The 19,897-nt window shown below is 41.5% G+C and overlaps 1 protein-coding gene across 1 annotated transcript in view; it reads right to left on the reverse strand.

Annotated features, from left to right (window-relative positions):
* Window positions 1-19,897, reverse strand: part of LOC147668967 (E3 ubiquitin-protein ligase TRIM11-like) — a 135,707-nt gene that overhangs the window by 33,920 nt on the left and 81,890 nt on the right. The window contains exons 2-3 of the mRNA XM_086948313.1: window positions 5,751-5,846; window positions 2,394-2,624 (exon numbers count right to left, since the gene is read on the reverse strand). Of these exons, the coding sequence (XP_086804439.1) occupies window positions 2,394-2,624; window positions 5,751-5,846 (327 nt within the window). The remainder of the gene's footprint in view (window positions 1-2,393; window positions 2,625-5,750; window positions 5,847-19,897) is intronic.

The following is a 19,897-nucleotide window of genomic DNA, read 5'->3' on the forward strand; positions in this document are numbered from 1 at the left end:
TCCACTGGACTATAATAGAGCATTTGCAGGGTGCCAGTGAACAAAGATTATTTGAGCAAGAACAAAGGTGGGTACATCGTTTGGCATCTCACCAAGTGGGACTAAATGACGACATCCCCTGGGGTAGCGTTTTTAAATGATTCTGCACTAACCCCCCAAAATCAGAATAAATCTGTGTAAAAACAAATAACCTGTTCACGAACAATGTGTGGTAAATCTGAAACCGAGTCTTTGTTTACCTCGTCCCATCACGGATATGTTTTCATGTACCCAGTACCTCAAAGTAGCGATTAAGATACAGCTTTCTTTTTCCAAATTGAAAAGGTACATTTTACGCCTGAAAGATCCTGCGGGAACAGTCAGTGTTATTAAGATCAATGGGGCTTTTATATTAATAATACAAAAGAATAGCACACTATTGGGTGAAGGTTAGCGATCTAGCGGTATACATGTGATTTACCGGAAGTGTGCACACGCTCAGAACTATTCCGATCCACACATCTATCCAACTGTTCAAAAGATTGTTTGTAGGCGCGATTGGGTCGGCTGACCTTTATCGACATGCCTTTATTTTAAAACTTTCAGGGAATAGTTGGAAGTAAGGAATTATGGGCGCCGTGGTCACGTGACATCGCCACGAACACGTGACGTATGACGCTCTGCGATCGGAACACAGAAGTTAAAAACCGGCAAAGAATGCTGAGTTGCACGATCCGGGCCGCAGGGGTGAGATCACTAGGTCTAGAGCGGCGAGTCTTTCGGCAAGAAGTAAGTGACACAGCGCGACCTATGCAGTATATGCACTTCGTTTTGCAGAGGGGTTTACCTCTCGACTAGCCAATTTGTATCTTTGGCATAAAACAAACGCTTTCTCTGACTAGCTTTGTTTGGGTTTCACTAGATTGAGCTGGAAGTGAAAATATGCCCGACTCTGCGAGCCTGTGAAGCTTGTTGAATCTTTGAAGCACCGTAAGTGCATTTTTCATTGACTAAACCTGTTTTGTTCTTCTGTCTGTCACCTGGCCTTGATGGCCCCCATCAGGGGACTTTGAGAACCAGATTCTTAAAAGCTATGCTGATATTATTAATGTTCTTTCAATTAATTTTGATACTGCTAGGATCATGTAATCATGACTCAAATAGATATATGGTAATCTGGAGTCAAAATGCCTCACACAATAACTATACTGGTTAAAATTAGTGTTAATACACATGGGAACAGTATAGAGGGCATTTACTAAAGTCAACAGAATGATATGTTCTAAAATGGTCACTTTTTTCAAAAGGGATGCATGTTAAGAATATGTATGTCTGTTCATTTCACAGAAATTGATCCTGACGATTAGCAGGAATTCTGAAGACGTGTAAAACCGTGAGTTCGATGAGGAGAGTAAAATCTATTGTTTCTTCTCTCTTGTAATCCTAACGGTGTGGGCAGGCCTTAGAGTGCTTGGACCCCCGTAGGACTCTTTTTCTTTCTTTTTCTTGGTCCTGAAGAAAGCTGAGCTGAAACAGCATCACCAGCAGAAACATGTCGACCATCCACACTAAGTTGCTGGTATTATAATTCAAAATCCCAGCAACTTCACTGTTTTTATTGTGAACAACTGGCCCTTAATAAAGTGTGTTGAGGCACAGTTGTGATCTTTTAACATACACTTCCCTTCACTGATCACTCTTTCACACACACCTGCTCCGCTGCACTCGCAGGCGTTGAAGCACACAGGAGGGGATAGTCGGCCCTACCTGTGACTGAACCCCATGATGAAGCATGTCACCACTAGGGTGAGTGAGGGTTCTTTTAGAAAATAATAGATTTTCCTTCACTGCTGCCCCCCTTTTAGTTTTTTGACCACTTGAACTAGAGTAATTTAATTAATTCACTATGTTGTAGATTTCCACTTGTGAGAAACTGTCTTATAGCTAATTCACTTTTGTAGGCGCTCTTTTGTTGATATAAGTTATAAAATTTGGGGTATGAGAGTAGCCATTATTGCCTTCCTCTCTTGTTGTACATACATTCTGAATGGAGTCACATGACACAGACCGGTCTGTGATATTATTTAAGTGGTCACATGATACAGAACAGATTAATATCCTGAATGGAGCCACATGACCCAGCGCACCATAGTCTTTCTTCTGTGTTCGGCTTTCAGTATAAACGGAGCTCGCTCTATACTGGACCTGCGTGTACATTGTGTTGGACTATCAGAACAGAAGGATTGCTGTTAGTTGAACATGTCTGTCTATTTAGTTGGATTATCAGAATGCAGGAGAATGTAAGTTAACCCTCTCTGTTGATCCATCTTGTTCTCCTCTTACATTCAAATCCTCCCAAACCATATGAATGAACCACTTCTGTATTGACTTGAATTTACCAAGCAGTGTCTCACCTTCAGGAGGTCCAATGCTGATTCCTTGCATCTCTTCTCTATATCTGTTATCAGGGCTTGGAGAGAGGCGATTTTATTGGACAGTTTGTTGATATTTGCATTTTCTACCATGTTAAGTTTCTTCTCCATCTTCTCCAGTCTCTCGTACAGTGTCTTCTCTTCATCTCTCAGGATCTGGCGCAGCCGTTCAATCTCAGTCACAATTTTCCGCTTCTCAGCTCTCATCTTATTCTGCCAGCATCAAAGAAAGGATGGTTAGATTCTGGGAAGCTGCCAATGAGCTCAGTCATATATAGTGTGCAGCCTGGACGGAGGAGGATCAGGCATAAGGGCATCCTGACAGAAACCAAAACTAGGACAGGTGCCATATTTAGGGGTACAGGCGGTGCTAAAATAAAGCTAAGCAAGAAAATGGGGTGTTCTTTGCAGTAGCACACTATTGCCACCTCCCCTTCTACTGTAGTTGTTCTCCACTCCCACATGAGCTGGGTACTGCCCACCAACACAGACCCCACCACTGACCTGTGTATTGCCAAGTTACATAGATTTCACACTGGACTGTACACTGTCCACCCACCTCCCACCACTGAGCCATACACTGCCCAATCACATAGACTGCCATGTGGCGGTTAGAGCACAACCTTGCTCTTTTATTTAGTAAGGGTGATCATAGTCATGGTTAGTCCACATCCACATATAATCTCTTGTCGTATTAATATAATGTTGTTAGAACGTGAATTGTAGTAACATGTAAGCGACGTGTTAGAGGTTTTTCTTCATGTAACCAAAGAATTAACATAAACATTTTACATATTTTGACTAATGCACATATCTCTTATAAAGGCTCTTATAATGTGTGTATATTAATATAGCCTTATAGCCCCCCGTAGAGGGCTATACCGGCTATTAAAGGCCGTCTCCAGCGTTGGATGAAGTGGTCTTGTGATATATTAGAGGGTGTGATATTCGACTTTTGTATTGGGATAAGGTATAGAGTCCGAACATTTCTGCCTTACCTGAAGAGAGGAGAGAATCCTTGAACTAACCCAATTGATGTGAGTGAACTTCTTAGGAAGTCTTCACGTTCTGACAGCTTTTAGGGAATTTGCCCGGGTAAATTCTATGTAGGGATGTCACGCTAGAAGTAGTGTAAAAGACAGATTAATGCTTTTCACTTTTGAACCGCCAATGAAGAAACCTCTTGATGTAGTCTCTATAATTATTTGTGTTATCATACTTGAATTGGTGATTCGGTGCTTGTCACACCGCCTACATTTTGTTTGCATATTTGTTTTTATATTAGTGCCCACATATCTTTACACTCTCATCATGAGGTGTTTGTATGTTCAACTTTTCTTGGCGTTGGATTAAATACACTAAAATTGGATTAGGAGTCTATATTCCTTGGGCATTGGCACTGATCATGTATAATTGACAAATACATCTCTCCTCCCTTCGCACTTACAAGCAGGTAACAAAAGAGACATTGGCCAGGGGTTCAAGAGTAAGTGTAGAACGTGGAACCCGGCTCCTTCATAGCTGTGCAATTGCCACCTAGACAGCCCTCCTCTGAGCTGGGCAGTGACCATACACAGAGCCCTCCAGTGAGCTGCATGCTACCCACCCACGTAGTCCCTAGGCTGCATGTTCACACCTACACAACCCACATTGAGCTGTACAATGCCCTCTCACTTTGCCTACTGGAGAAGTGTGACTCACTGGTTAGAGCAGGCAGACCCTGAAGCAGAGGTCAGACCCGGGACCAGGGTTCAATTCCCGACGCGGCAGGGTCTTGAGCTCAAATGTCCACGGACTTGATAATTCTCGCTTCGGTGCCTGACCTAATCATGGGTTCACACTCTGCAACTCTGGGCATTAAGCTTGCTTAATCTCCACAACGGCCCCCCGCGGCGGGATGCCTGGCTTTCACCTTGGGGATGCCCTGTAGGGGCTATCTCACAGGGAAAAAGCCAGGACGGGTTCCCAAGGCAAGCGCTTAGAGACCCCTGGGTTATAAGCGCTATATAAATCCAACGTACAATACAATACAATACTGAGCTGGACACTGCTCACCCAACACATGTCTAAGTCACACAGAGTACCCACACCACCACCAAGCCCTTTGCTGATCCAAAAATTCTTCCAGACCCATCAAGAACTGGAAATAATCACTAACAGTGGATTTCAACTGGTCAAAAAGTTTTCCCAAATCCATGAAGAACTGAAAATATTCACTGTTGTTGGTTCTCAACTGGTCCAATGGTTCTACACAAGCCATCAAGAAGTGGATCTGGACTATTCAATTGTTCCTCAAGACCCAGCAATCTCTTTAACTTTTCCCTTCATCCAGACCCATCAGTAATAGTACATCACCAGCAGTGGACCTCAGCTGGCCCAGCAGTTCTTCCAGACCCTTTAAGAACAGGAAATAATCATTGACAGTGGATCTGGGCTGCCCACTAGTTCTTCAAGACCCATCAATAACTTTCATTTTCCTGACTAGGTCGGGTCTGTGACATACATCTCTTTCCCAAGGAGGTAAACTCTGCATCCTACAGAGAACACTAAACTGACCGGCTCCATCACTAAGCTTCAGGTCATAATCTTGACCATAAAAAGTCAACAAACACAAATCCCAACACCAATAAGGCTCCATTCACTAATACTGACAAAACACCATGTTGAACTCATTTAATTAACTTTGGTTCTTGCATATTCCAAGTCTGATCCCAATTTGATGCTAAATGCACCTCAACTTCGCACCTCAATTGGACACAGAAAAATGCATGGGCATAACCATGCACAGACCCATGTACCCACTCAACGATGAACACGCTCATACAGAGGCATGCATGCACATACGCACAAATCCTTCCACACCTGAGCATACACAAACATACAAATAGACACACAAACACACACACACACATGGGGGTGCGCGCTTACAGAGAGCTCATTGAAACAATACACAGACATAGAAATGGAGACCCACAGATGACTTGCACCATGTACACACAAACACACCAAAAGACACATGCACATAAATGTGCAAACACAGACACGCACATACGCACATACTCCGAAATAGACCATGAAAGTTTGTGACTTCTACCTAGAGGCTGGAAGAGAAATTCTTGCTTTTGCTTCTCTCATGAAGATCCCTGGAATGATCTGGGTCCCTTGAGCCCCCAGGACAATGACTCTAAAGCCAGTATATTTATCTGGTGGAAGCAAGACCCAGGCTGTAAGGTGAGCCATTGGCTTCTCTGCATCTCTAACCTAGGCTGGGACATGCAGAGACCTGAACATACTCAATTACAGGTGTTAAAATACACAGGACTCATGGCTGGCACTCACCCTCATGATGTTATATGGTTCCTCTTCCTTGTGTTTAGACTCCAGAATGTATTCCACCTCTTTCCTCAGAGGACACAGCCAGTCCTGGAGCTTCCCCTGCAGAGAGCAAAGTACACAGGTGACAAACTTAGATCTGTAAAGTGAAGTGGTTCATACAGCAATAGGCATTACATGATCATCCACACATATGTAGACGGGAAGTACCAACCACACATGTTCACATTAAAGTACCATCACACATATCTTGATTACATGTTTGAGCCACAGATATCCAGATTACATGTATCAGCCACACATATGTAATATTAGTATTTGAAACATGTGTACAGATTGTAAATATCAGGCAACATGTTTCCCGGTCAAGTATACTAGCTACACATGTACAGATTGTAAGTTTCATGTTGCATGATATCAGATCATGTGTACCAGCCACACATGTACAGATAGTAAGTACCAGGTCACATGTTTCCAGATGTTAAGTATCCGGTCACATGTTTCCAGTGCATGCGTACCAGGCTACACTTATTTCGATTTTAGGTCCCAGCCACACATGTGCAGATTGTAAGATCCAGCCACACATGTGCAGATTGTAAGATCCAGCCACACATATACAGATTATTAGTACCAAACCAAACGTTTCTAGATCGTGTGTATCAGCCACACATGTATGGATTTTAAGTTCCAGCCAGACATGTGCAGATTGTAAGTTCTAGACAGACATGTATGCAATGTAAGTACCAGACCAACTGATTCCAGGTCATGCGAACAAGATACAATTTTCCACATTGTTGGTTCCAGGACAGTCTTATCCATATTAAAATACCACAACAGTCACTTCCTGAACATGCCATGCCACTCTGCCTCTCCAGAGACTAATTAGCCCTCTTGTTCCAGCCACTGCAGCACCTCTGAGCCGTTTTCATCCCAATTGCATTTAAATGACATCTTGATTTTCCTCTATAGAGCAGTCCCACCTACTACTAAATCTGCAGGGGCCTAGGCAGCCTGAGAGATGGGATCAGTGTTTAAACATAACTGTGATAGGCAGGCTGCAGCCCTTACAGTGTCTGTGATAGGCAGGGTGCAGCCCTCACAGGGTCAGTGATAGGCAGGGTGCAGCCCTCACAGAGTCAGTGATAGGCAGGCTGCAGCCCTTACCGGGTCTGTGGTAGGCAGGCTGCAGCCCTTACAGGGTCTGTGATAGGCAGGTTGCAGCCCTTACAGGGTCTGTGATAGGCAGGCTGCAGCCGTTACAGGGTCTGTGATAGGCAGGTTGCAGTCCTTACAGGGTCTGTGATAGGCAGGCTGCAGTCCTTACAGGGTCTGTGGTAGGCAGGCTGCAGCCCTTACAGGGTCTGTGGTAGGCAGGCTGCAGCCCTTACAGGGTCTGTGGTAGGCAGGCTGCAGCCCTTACGGGGTCTGTGGTAGGCAGGCTGCAGCCCTTACAGGATCTGTGAAAGGCAGGGTACAGCCCTTACAGGGTCTGTGATAGGCAGGGTGCAGTCCTTACAGGGCCTGTGATTGGCAGGCTGCAGTCCTTCCAGGATCTATGATAGGCAGATTGCAGCCCTTACAGAGTCTGTGATAGGCAGGCTGCAGTCCTTACAGAGTCTGTGATAGGCATGCTGCAGCCCTTACAGGGTCTGTTATAGGCAGGCTGCAGTACTTACAGGGTCTGTGATAGGCAGGCTGCAGTCCTTACAGGGTCTGTGATAGGCAGGCTGCAGTCCTTACAGGCTCTGGGTTAGGTAGGCTGCAGTCCTTACAGGGCTTGTGGTAGGCAGGCTGCAGCCCTCACAGGGTCTGTGATATTCAGGATGCACTCCCTATAGGGTGTGCAATAGGCAGGCTGCAGTCCTTACAGGGTCTGTGATAGGCAGGCTGTGGTTCCTATAGGGTCTGTGATAGGCAGGCTGCGGTCCGTACAGGATCTGTGATAGAGAGGCAGAAGTCCTTACAGGGTTTGTGTTAGGCAGGCTGCAGTCCTGGCAGAGTCTGTGATAGGCAGGCCGGAATCCTTAGAAGGTCTATATAGACAGGCTGTGGTCCTTGCAGGGTCTGTGATAGTCAGGCTATTTATTTATTTACTTACTTTACTCCCGGCAGTCGTATGTCCGAGTCTACTACCCCCTCACCCTGCCCCTCCCCTGCTTGCTCCACCCATCGTGGCACACCCTCTGCAAGCTGCCACTGCTTAGAGGGTCTGTGATAGGCAGGCTGCAGCCCTTACAGGGTGTGAGATAGGCAGACTGCAGTCCTTACAGAGTCTGTGATAGGCAGGCTGCAGTCCTTACAGAGTCTGTGATAGGCAGGCTGCAGTCCTTACAGAGTCTGTGATAGGCAGGCTGCAGTCCTTACAGAGTCTGTGATAGGCAGACTGCAGTCCTTATAAGGTCTGTGATAGGCAGGCTGCAGTCCTTACAGGGTCTGTGATAGGCAGGCTGCAGTTCTTACAGGGTGAGAAAAAGGGAACAGGCTGTGTCAGGGGAGAGGCAGTCATAATCAGCAAGAACAGACATCAGTTCCCCTACAGACAGGCAGGAACTCACAGTGTTGGCAACAGAGTTCAGCCATTAGCCTCGTACAGGGTCTGTGGCTGGATAGCTGTGAAATCTTAAGGATTTCTGTGTGGACCAACCTTGCATTTATCACCCCTCTTCCTGATTTTGAACAATATTGAATTATATGTTAAACCTTCAGGGCAGGGCCCACACAACAACAGGCAAAAGCTCAAGCTGTCTGTTGTCTGCCAACCCAATACTATCAAAAGAAAGCTCGAACGCGGGCCCGGTTTCGGCGCCGTCACAAGATGGCGAGGATGTGCTCAGCTCCAGCAGACTGAGAAGCTTCAACAACTCCGGAGACTGCTCTGGTACTCTCCGAGGAACGAGAACAAGGGGTTTCTCTGCCTCTGAAGATGGCGAGCCGCCAGTGCGTTGCAGCTTCTTCCCCTGCATGGTTTTTTCGGCCGTATTGGCCCCGGTGGATTTCTGTTCATAGTGACGGTCGAGTCCGCCATTTTGAATGAAAGGCAGGCTTTTCGTCTCCTGCTGACAGGTTTTTCAAGCTGAGAGAATGTCTTAAATACAGCGTGAGCATTTGGGTATATTTTACCTCTTCAATTAATCTTTTTCTCCTGAATGCCTTTTTAACTGCAGAATCTCCTCAGCAACCTTATCACTTATAACAAGCTCTGCTTCAACTCTTGAAGAGGAATGTTTGGTTTACCTCAGCATGGATAATTCCTTTTTTTTCTTCTGCAGTCTGAATGTCATAGCCAGTTTTCGTTTTGGCTTGACTTTTTTCTTTGTATATTTGTTATTGTTAAAAAGATACCAGACAGGATCTGAGATTACTTCTTCTTTATTCACGGCCTCCACAGCGCCAGCCGAATAACAGGAAACTTCAGTTCATTCTCTCCTCCAGAACAGTCTCATCACTGTCAACATTCTACAGCAGCCTCCAGGGGTAAGAATGTTCCAAGGGGTAGGAAAGGGAGGGGTGGAGGAAGATACCTAGTACAATTAAACCATCAGGTATAAACCACATACCTTAACCAGTGTAGGACCCGCTAATAGCCCAATCTTAATAATATGAATTTAGCAATCTATAATAAGCATCTGAATACACTGTGGATAGGACTTATAGAGCAACCTGTAATATGTAAATAAATACTTATGGATTATAACACATCTTCCCTCCTAACAAAAATGCAAAGAGATATAATCATCTGCAACAAGCATTAATACATCCTATAGTCCTTGTGCCAATTAGGCGCCTTGGTAACTCTCTTTGTGTGTATCCTTTGGTCGGTGGTTTTCCTCAAGCTCCCTTGTGCAGGGGTTTCTGGTTCATGATACCTTGCCAATCGATCCATGCTCCAGTTCTGTCGATTCTCCAATGTTACTGTGTTGTTTTTAACTTCTACAATCTTTTTGGGCTTTAAGTATTTGGACTCAAAATTTCCAGTAATGTTCGGTCTCCTTACCATTACCAACTCTCCAACCGCCCAATTTTGTGCTTTGCACACCTAGGATTGCCAAATGGGTGTTTGGGTTAGAAAGTTTTGTCTTCAAAGTGGAGTTTGTTGCCGGAGACCATAACAAGGCAGCAGACTTCCTATCAAGAGCACTTTTGGATAAGGTGGAACAGTTTGAGGTTCAAAAATTCCCAATTTTACAGGTACACTCAAGCACCATTAGCAAGGAGGAATGGGCTGTAAGCATGAACAATGACCCAACTATCTGCAAACTGAAAAATCTGACTTTAAATGGGTGGCCTGAGAGTCACAAAGATGTCGATGACGAATTGAGTAAGTACTGGGAAGTTAAAAATGAAATTAGTCTTAATAATGATTTGCTCTGGAGAAGGGACAAAATATTACCTCCAAAGATCTTAATAGACAACTCATCGATCTGGTCCATGAAGGACATTTGGGGAGAAGCCTTACGAAGAACAGACTCAGGATACATTACTGGTTTCCTGGCATGGATTCATGGGTGGAGAGCAAGGTGAAGAACTGCTGCGCTTGCGCCAACAGTGACAAATCCAAACATATTCAGAAGGTCCCATTATCACCGGTGGCAATCCCGAGTAAACCATGGGACAAACTTGGGCTGGATATCATAGGCCCGATCAACAGATCAGGGGTGAATAAACGCTTCATTTTCACTTTGACTGACTTCAATCCACACTGGGTGGTGACTAAAATAGTCAATGATCATTAATAGAGTTAATAGTCAGGATCATTAATAGAGTTCTTGAGCGAAACGTTCTCCAATGAAGGTATTCCCTCCGAATTGGTCACCGATAATGGAGTGCAGCTCACGTCATCAGCTATGTCAGAATTCTTGGAGAAGCTCAAGATTAAACATCTTAAAACAGCACTGTACTGCCCGCGGGCAAATGGCATGATAGAGAGAGTGAACAGAATGATTAAAGAGAACATCCAGTTAGCATGTGCCAATAATGTTCCTGGAGAAAGGTCAATCAGAGAGCTATTATGGGCATTTCACACAACTCCAAACACAGTCACTGGAATATCTCCTTTCTGTTCCCTCAGAAGGAGGAAGCCGAGTACCAAATTCTTCCCTTCATGGATAGGTGGTGGAGAATGTTCTTCTCATTCGGTCGAAGAAGCAAAAGGAAAAATAGAATCTCATCAAGCCAAATATAAAGATCAGTACGATACAATACATGGATCTGAGATTACTTATTCTTTATTCACGGCCTCCACAGCACCAGCCGAATAACAGGACACTTCAGTTCATTCTCTCCTCAAGAACAGTCTCATCACTGTCAACATTCTACAGCAGCCTCCAGGGGTAAGAATGTTCCAAGGGGTAGGAAAGGGAGGGGAGGAGGAAGATACCAAGTACAATATAACCATCAGGTATAAACCACATACCTTAACCAGTGTAGGACCCGCTAATAGCCCAATCTTAATAATATGAATTTAGCAATCTATAATAAGTATCTGAATACACTGTGGATAGGACTTATATAGCAACCTGTAATATGTAAATAAATACTTATGGATTATAACACATCTTCCCTCCTAACAAAAATGCAAAGAGATATAATCATCTGTAACAAGCATTAATACATCCTATAGTCCTTGTGCCAATTAGGCGCCTTGGTAACTCTCTTTGTGTGTATCCTTTGGTCGGTGGTTTTCCTCAAGCTCCCTTGTGCAGGGGTTTCTGGTTCATGATACTGATAGAGCGAGCTTTAGAAATATTTTTATTCAAGCTTGTGATGTCATACTCTCATAATTTGAATTAATATATTAATGAGTGTTTGCATGATTTGTTTTATTAATCCAACCTAGATTAAGTTTGCACCACACATGAACACGCGGGAAACTAATTAAATGTGCTCTTGTTGCAATTGCAAGTCTGTTTTTGTAACACATTATTAATATTGTCCTGTTTGTTATGTCTGTCCTATTGTCTTTGTCACTATTAATATGCAGCTGATCATTCATGGCATGTGCTTTTATATGTGCTTACATGTATGTCCTATGTTGTTGTTTTTGTCTGTCTGTGTATTATTTAATCATCTTTTTACTCTTTCAGAAACATAAAGCTGGATTACATGAAGAATGGTAGTTATTATATGTGTTGCTTTATTTGTTTGCTTTTGCTAAATGTCTTTTATTAGTGGGTTAATTAATAATTAGCAGGGGCTGGGTGGTACAGAAGGGTTTGTTTTACCTGAATTAATTATTCTTTTGTGTTTGTTTAAATAATAGTTTTCTGAAAAAGTGACGCAAGCTGAAAATGGCGCAGTGACGCAATCTGAAGCAGCGCAGAAAAGGCCTGCTGATATTAAAACCCACATGAGACAATTTATTCTGAAGTGGAGGAAAAGCCTTTTACTTTGAAAGCTTCAAAAAATGAACTGCTAAAGTCAACTCTGTGGAGTGGGTTTGGATGTGCCACGAAAGTTCAGAATGGTCTGGCTCAAGGCTGAAAGGAAGAGACGTGACAAGATTTCCTATTGCTTGAACATTTTTGCTACAAATTGTAGCGGACTATGGAACTGTTGCCAGGATTCTGTGCATGGACAATGACTTTGTGTAAAGCCTGGTCTCGTGATGGAAGATGTCACAGTTTACTGTGGCGTGAGGTGATTCAGCCAATGGAGAGCCAGAATTCAGCTGTTGGAATGTGAAAAATAGTTAGCTCAGCTTTTTTAGAGTATAAGAATAGGCGTTCGCTGCAAACTTTTGGCTTACGCTCTTGATTCCAGAAGGACGTGTTCTGCTGCCCGATGATTACACGTAAGAAATGTAACTTTTAAGACTTTGTTTTCAGGCGATGAGGGTAGCGTCAGAGAGATAGTTAGGTTTTGGAAATGCTCTTCCTTTTCACTTATTTCTGCTAATTAATAATGTTTTCTTGAAATAAGCTCTCTTTATTAAATGCTGAATAAAACTTATATGACTTTTTCTAATGCTTGCTTAATAAAGTTCCAAACCTAAGTTTTCTTAAATATGTTTTAATAAACTTTTTAAAATGACAAGCTGGTCTTGTTTATTGTAGATAGTTTATTGCTAAAAGTTATACAACATATAGTATCCATTCACCTCATTCACTATGTTTATGGGCCTGGTATTGATTAGTAAGTGTGATAGTGGATTGAGCCATCATTTATAAAGAATTTTAGTTTCTAGGCTCTATCAATTGGTAGCATTCAGACGGTTTATATGTTGTTTTTGACATGCATGTTACATATATGTTGGTATAGACATAGGATTGATGTTTAACATATGTTAAGTTTTTGATTCTGTTAGGTTGTTATATGTAGTCTAAGGAATTTTTCCAGTAGTGTGAAAGATTCCTGGTTAAATTGCTGGCCAGCAAGGTAGTGTGACTAGAAGAGTTACACAGTGCATTTGTCTGTTTCAAAATTGTGGTATAGCATATATCACGTGTTGTGGGCGTACAACACAAGTTTAGGGACCTTAGATTGAATGGTTGAATGTATAGTGAGGATTGTCTATGAAATTGTAGCATTTAAGCAGAGGGACCTGGTGAGCCTGTTTTAAAGCTTTCTGTGAAGAGAGTAGTAGATATATCCAAGCTTGTGTGAAGGGTAAGGGTTGTTTTCTCTTCCAAGGTTAGAGTCCTAGGAAGAAAAATAAGCGTTGATTTCTCTTCCAAGGTTAGAGTCCTGAGGAAGGAAATAAGCGTCGTCTATTCTTATCAACGCCTGATGTTTTCTGTGGTTGGTTCAAGTCCTGCCAAGAATTCGTGTGTGTGTGAACAAGGTTTTCTTTGTTTGAAAGGGTGTGAATGCTTTGTAAAACTGAAGGGTAGGGTAAGAATTGCCTTGCTAGTGAATGAGACTATTCTGTGAGAATAGCGTCGTCTATTCCACACTAGGGATACTTGAAAGAATGTGTAAAACTATCTTTTATTAGAGAAGCAGACAAATGGTTTGTTTTTTATGTTGTTATTAATTGCGATTTTATAAAAATGATTTAAAGTGTTTCTAAGTCTTTATGGTGAAGAAAATGCTATTTTAGGTATAGTGTGTCATTCAAAACTTTTTATAAGCATTTTGTGTTATTTAAATGCTTAAAAAACTGTCCCGATCGAAAATTGTGAGGGAGGGGCTGTTTGGAGGAGTGAAAGCGAGTGAGGAGACTTTGCAGCTGCAGCCTGCTGCATACGTCAGAGCCTGCCGCGCTCTGATTGGTTAAAAATCCCTGTACTGACAAAACAAGCGCTCCCATTGGTTAAAGCGCGATCTAAATGTTTGAAATGGTATTTGTATTGTAAATACCTTATTAAAATTCATTGCGCGCTATTTTTAGTGTGGTTTTGACCCCATTTCTGTGAGCCCTTTGCTATTTGTATTTTGCGCTCTTTTAATTGCCAACCCGCCTATCTACATGCGCTTGCCTCGAGCCTATCTAAATATTATGCTCGTTTCCCTCTAAAATTGTGCGTTGTTTCCTTCGTTTCTTGTTAATATTTCTGCCAAGCGTGTATTTGTGAAGGAGGGGGGAGGCTTGTGAGCGAGTGGTGAGAGCCTGACAGCTGCAGCGGCTGCCTACGTCAGCCGCCGCGCTGCCATTGGTCAAAACGCCGTCGCGTCATACTGAGAGTCGCGCACCCATTGGCTGGTGAATGCGCACTCATCGTTCTGTTTTCAGACCCTGCTGCGAGCGTTGGGGATATCCTTTATTATTGCCATCTATTAAGAGGGATATTGTCATTGCCACAAGAGCAGCGCGTCGCGTCACCACAAGAGCTGAGCTCCCATTAAACGCTAGCGCGACGTGTCACGGCAGAGCCCGCGCTCTGATTGGGCGAGGCCGGTGAGCCCCCGGCAGAGCCGCGCTCTGATTGGACGAGGCCGGCGAGCCTCCACAGAGGAATCGGCAAGCTCCCGCGCTGCGATTGGGCGAGGAGGTCGAGCCCACAGAGGAGCCGGTGGAGCTTCGTAGTGTAGGATTAGGGGGGAGACGCGCGTCGCGCTCACATTAGAAGTGGTATTTAGTTTTGGCAGCGCGTCAGCTGTTGCATTTGTATTCTTGGTCAGTCGTGCTTCAAGAGCATCGGGTCATTGTTGAAGACGTGCTTACATTGGTTGCTGGAGTGTCACGTCACAGGAGAGCCGCGCTCTCATTGGTTAGCGCTTTTCTGATTTAAGCTAATTGCTGTGGTCGCGTGTTTGAAGGGCACGCCTTTGCTTGTTGATATTTGTTGCTATTTTGGTTCTATTGATGAGCTGAGGCTGGGAGGAGGCTTGGTGGGGCTCCGTGGAAAAGTGAGGTGCATTACAAAAGATAGGGGAAAGGTAGTGACGTGTGCAGTCACAGGGAGTCAAGCTTTGTGCTGATTGGTTATTGACACTACAGTGTCACGGGGAAGTCTGCTGGTGACGTATGCAGTCACATGTTGATGCTATTGGAGGCAAGCTTTGTGATGGTTGGTTGTTGACACTACAGTGTCATAGAGAGGCTGCGACCGGATTGGTTGAGGGACTGTAGGCATTTTACATTGGCTGAGTGTTGTGTAGTCACATAGTGATTGGCTAAAATACACAAATACATTGTTTACATTTTCCAGAATTAGTTTTTCCCACGCTATTTATGCCTAAAGCTTCATTTTTCTTAAATTTAAAAATTGATTTGATATTTACCACTGATAATTAGTAAATAATACAGCAATAAAGACTTTAATTAGGATATTAGTACCAAAGGTGATTTAAATAGGGATATTCATTATTTAATTAATATAAATTAGATAAAAATAGCTGTTTTAAATTGCAAATAAAATTATAGTATTAACAGCATTATACATTACAAAAAGTGTTTAGGATTATTTTTTTACAGGTATATGTTGCAGAAGGTGTGTAAGTGAAAAATAAGTACAATTAAAACACATGTGATTATTTTTAATGTTGTAAATAAATAAATATTTTGCTCGTTATTGTTTTTGCAAATTTATGTTTTCCCTTCCAGGTTTATTAAAAATAAAGATACAGGTAAATTAGGAGTTATATTAAATTGATCAGGTTATAAAGTTATACTTCACCTGACCTTGTTAAATTAATTAATTAATTGATCAGCGAACGCTATTAGGCCAATTAAGTGAACGTAATTATTTTAATTAATTTTAATAAAGGTAAGTATATTAAAACATGGATCAAAATTATTCAAAGACGAAGGAAATGTTTTTCTGCTATCAGAAAATGGAAAATATATTCAATAAGGTTAAAAGGGTTGTTGCTACATGTGAGAGCAAATTAATAATTCCCAAATCAGCAAAAATAAATAATAAATATGTCAGAGTAGAATTTATTGATCATTGTAAAAATGATGTTGTAAATACAGATCAAGATAGAAATTCAAGCAAACGCCCAGAGCAGATTAATGTGTCGCCAAGAGTCCCAGTTCAAATTAATAGAGTCCCAGTCCAGACCCTTTCTCAAGGTGTCACAACAGGTAGGTATGATGGGATGCCTAGTACCTCTGAAATTAATATTCCTGATCATGTAAGTTCTACAGGTGAATTAATTGAGCAGTTATCGTCCGTCATGGAAGTAGTGACAGTTCCTGTGACTAATGAACCTGTTTCCTCAGTGCTTAGAAAAGATGAAACTAGTCCCACAGCTTTAACGGTCCCAATTCAAAAGTTTGCTGAAAAACTTTATTTTAATGTATCTGAAAATGAGTTAGTAATGATTCCAACTCAGCAAGAGAGAGCAATGACTCTAATTTCACATAGTGAAAATACTGACGTTGAACTGACACAGCCTGGTGAGTATAAATTACTGGATAATACAATCAGTACAGACAGATTAAAAAGATTACAGGATGATGAGGACATTGAAGACGTGAACAATACAGGTAGGTTTGCCTCTGCCCATATAAAAGATTTAATTTGGGCTTTGAGAAAAAGGGGTAGTCTGAATAAATGGAAAACAAAATGGACAAAGAAAAAAGCGACTTTAGCTTTTGTAGGAGAGTCTAAAAATTCACAGATGCAGCAGCAGTTACTGAATGAACAGCTACAAATACAGCGACAGGTGGTGATTGAGCAGAAAGAGATATCTCCGCCACCATTTTTAAATTATGTTAATGAGCAGAAATACAATATAGATACAGGATTCAGTGGAGTCAAGGAAAACAGACCTGATCCAATTAAAATTGCAAAAAAGCAGGGAAACTTATTTCTTAATGTTCCACAGTACAAGATGAAGCCAGAAACAATTCCTGTTATTGAAACATTCATTAAGCAGGGTATCCTAAAAGAGATTGAGAACAGTCTTTGTGACTCACCAGATATGGGAATTAGAAAGCCAGATGAAAGGTACAAAATAATACAGGACCTGAGAAAGGTTAATGAGATAGTTATCTCTTGTCCTATTGTGCCCAAACTAGTAGAGATCCTTTATCAGATACCACATGATACTGAGTGGTATTGGGTCCAAATGCACCCAGAGAATCAAATAATTTTTGCTTTCAGGTTCCAAGAGAGAGAGAGAATTCTTAGTCAGGTAACTATTGAGAGAAATAAAATGATTCAGGCAATGGAATCCCCAAAGACGCAAAAACAGGTAAGGATGCTCCTAGGCATGCTTGGTTACTGTTGCCAATGGATTAGTGCTTTCTCAGTATTTGCAAAACAATTGCGGAGACTGACAAAAGCAGATATAAAAGACCCAATTGTCCTGACAGAAATTAAACTTGAAGCCTTTGAGCAATTTAAAAAGAATTTGTGTGAAGCTCCTGTTCAGGGCATGCCAGACTTCAACAAAGAATCTGAGCTTCTAGATCAAATAGCGGAAATAAAATGTGCTGAAGAGAAAAATGATCATGTCTCAAAAGGTAATGAGCACGCAAGTATCATTATTAAATTTTGTGCTCAAGAGTGGGTTGCAATCAAAGGGGAAAAATTCAATGAACATGTTTCAAGCATCCTCATACTAATCTTTGCAATTCAGACATGGCAAGAGTTTAAACAATTACAAGATGAGGCACATGTTGAGGAGAAAAACACATGGCTCAAAGAAGGTTGCAGTCAGCGAGAGGATGAAATTTGGTTTTACAGAGATGACAGACCTATTATGCCCAATTGCATGATTGTTGACATGGCACAGATGTACCATGGTCTAGGTCATTTAGCAAGAGACATAATGATTCAACAGTTCAGGGAAACATGTCTGACATGTCAGAAAAACACATGCCAGAAAAACATTTCAGATCAAAAGACATTTGAGAATTTGGGAACCATAGGCCGGGAGGGTGGTTCATTTGCAACTATTCAAACAGATCTTTTTGAAGTGCCCCAACGTAACAAACTGAGATATGTCCTAGTCATCATTTGTTTATTTTCAAAATGGGTCGAAGCTTTTCCAACAAGAAAGAATGACACAGTTTCTGTATTCCATCAGCTGGGAATAAATATGAAAAAGGAGCAAGCTCATGATCTATTGCCAAGAAAATTGGTCAGAACAAAGGTTCATCGAAGGAGAAACTGTCTAGTACCCAGGTGGCAGAAAGCAAGTCAGGTGACAACAGATACTGGATGGATGCACATCCTTTGTGTATCTGAACATGATAACACTGATGAAGTTAGTGAAGATACTACAACTGATTCAGACTCTGAAAAAGAAATTCCTGAAGAAAATCCAGATCTTGAAGATCGACAAGGTGGTCGATATCTGGATGATGATGTCAGAAATTCAGATCTTGAAGATCGACAAGGTGGTCGACATCTGGATGATGATGTCAATGTGAATGAAACATTGAATGAAGAAGATCTAGAGATTGTGATTCTAGATTCAGAAAATGATGAAAATCTGCTAGAAAAAGAATCTCAAGTAGAAGAAGAAGATTCAGAAGCAGAAAATTCTGAGCAAGAAGATAATGAAGTCCAGGAGAGTATTGAAAAGCAGAAGAGTAGCTCTGTGTGCGGGAACAAGAATCCTGAAACTGGGAAGCTGAAGGTGATCCCTGAAGAAGAGGAAGAATTACCAAGTACCAGCTGTAAGGATGGTGTTTCTAACGGAGTGAAGCTGCTGAGTAAAGAAGTTCCTTGGTACAGATTTAAAGTCTCAGAAAATGTTACAGATGGGAGTGATGAAGAGTCTGAGATAAGAAAATTCAGAAAAAAGGCTTGGAAAGCTGAATGTAAAGAAAGCAAGTCTGAGAAGAAACTCTTGAGAAAAGGTGATGTCTGGCCTAAAGGTGATGTCTGGCCTAAAGATTTAAAGTTCAAATATGAAGTGTCAAGTCAGAAGAGTGATACAGACAAAAAAGAGCAAACTGAAGAGAAAATTGAAATGATTGCCAGGAAAAGCAAATGACCATTGAGACCAAATGTAAAATACAAGTCTCCAGAATGGGCCTACTTAACTATTTCTCCAATAGTTGAGGAGCGCAGTAGCAGTCAGGTGGTCTTGAAAGAAAATGGTGACAATTACTAAGTTTAGTTTTCTTTAAGTTAAGGTTTATTTTTGGCATAAGGCTGAAAAAATTGTGTTAGTTTTCTTTAAGTTGAGATTTATTTTTGGCATAAGGCTGAAGAAATTGTGTTAGGGTGACACAAGGTCGAAGAAATTGTGTTAGCTGGAAACACTTCTATGTAAGACACTAGGTCGAAGAAAACATGTTTTAGTTTGAAAAAAAAAAAAAAAAAAAAAAAAAAGAGGGGGTATATACTATGTACTAATTTTTCAAAAATTTTCAAAAATTTACTTTTTGTTTTTTGTTTTGTTTTATAATACTCAGATTGATATTTGTTTTGTTGGTGCAATTCAAAATGTAGTTATGCATTTTTAAAACTTAGTTACCTAAATTCATTGGGGGTTGGGGATTCAAAGGTGGAAAGGATTCAACTTAGCTGAATAAAGAAAGGGTAAAGAATACAGAATTAGTAAGATGTAAGACTCAATACTAATTATGAGATAAATGAAATTAGAGCTTAAATACTAATCCAGAGTAAGCCTGAAACATGTTCAATAGATAAAATTTTTAATTAAAATTTTTTGGGTGTTGTTTGGTGATTTTGAAATCACCAGATGAGGGAGTTGATAGAGCGAGCTTTAGAAATATTTTTATTCAAGCTTGTGATGTCATACTCTCATAATTTGAATTAATATATTAATGAGTGTTTGCATGATTT

The sequence above is a fragment of the Lissotriton vulgaris genome, unplaced genomic scaffold (genome assembly GCF_964263255.1).
Source record: "Lissotriton vulgaris unplaced genomic scaffold, aLisVul1.2 SCAFFOLD_2570, whole genome shotgun sequence".
NCBI classification, from domain to species: domain Eukaryota; kingdom Metazoa; phylum Chordata; class Amphibia; order Caudata; family Salamandridae; genus Lissotriton; species Lissotriton vulgaris.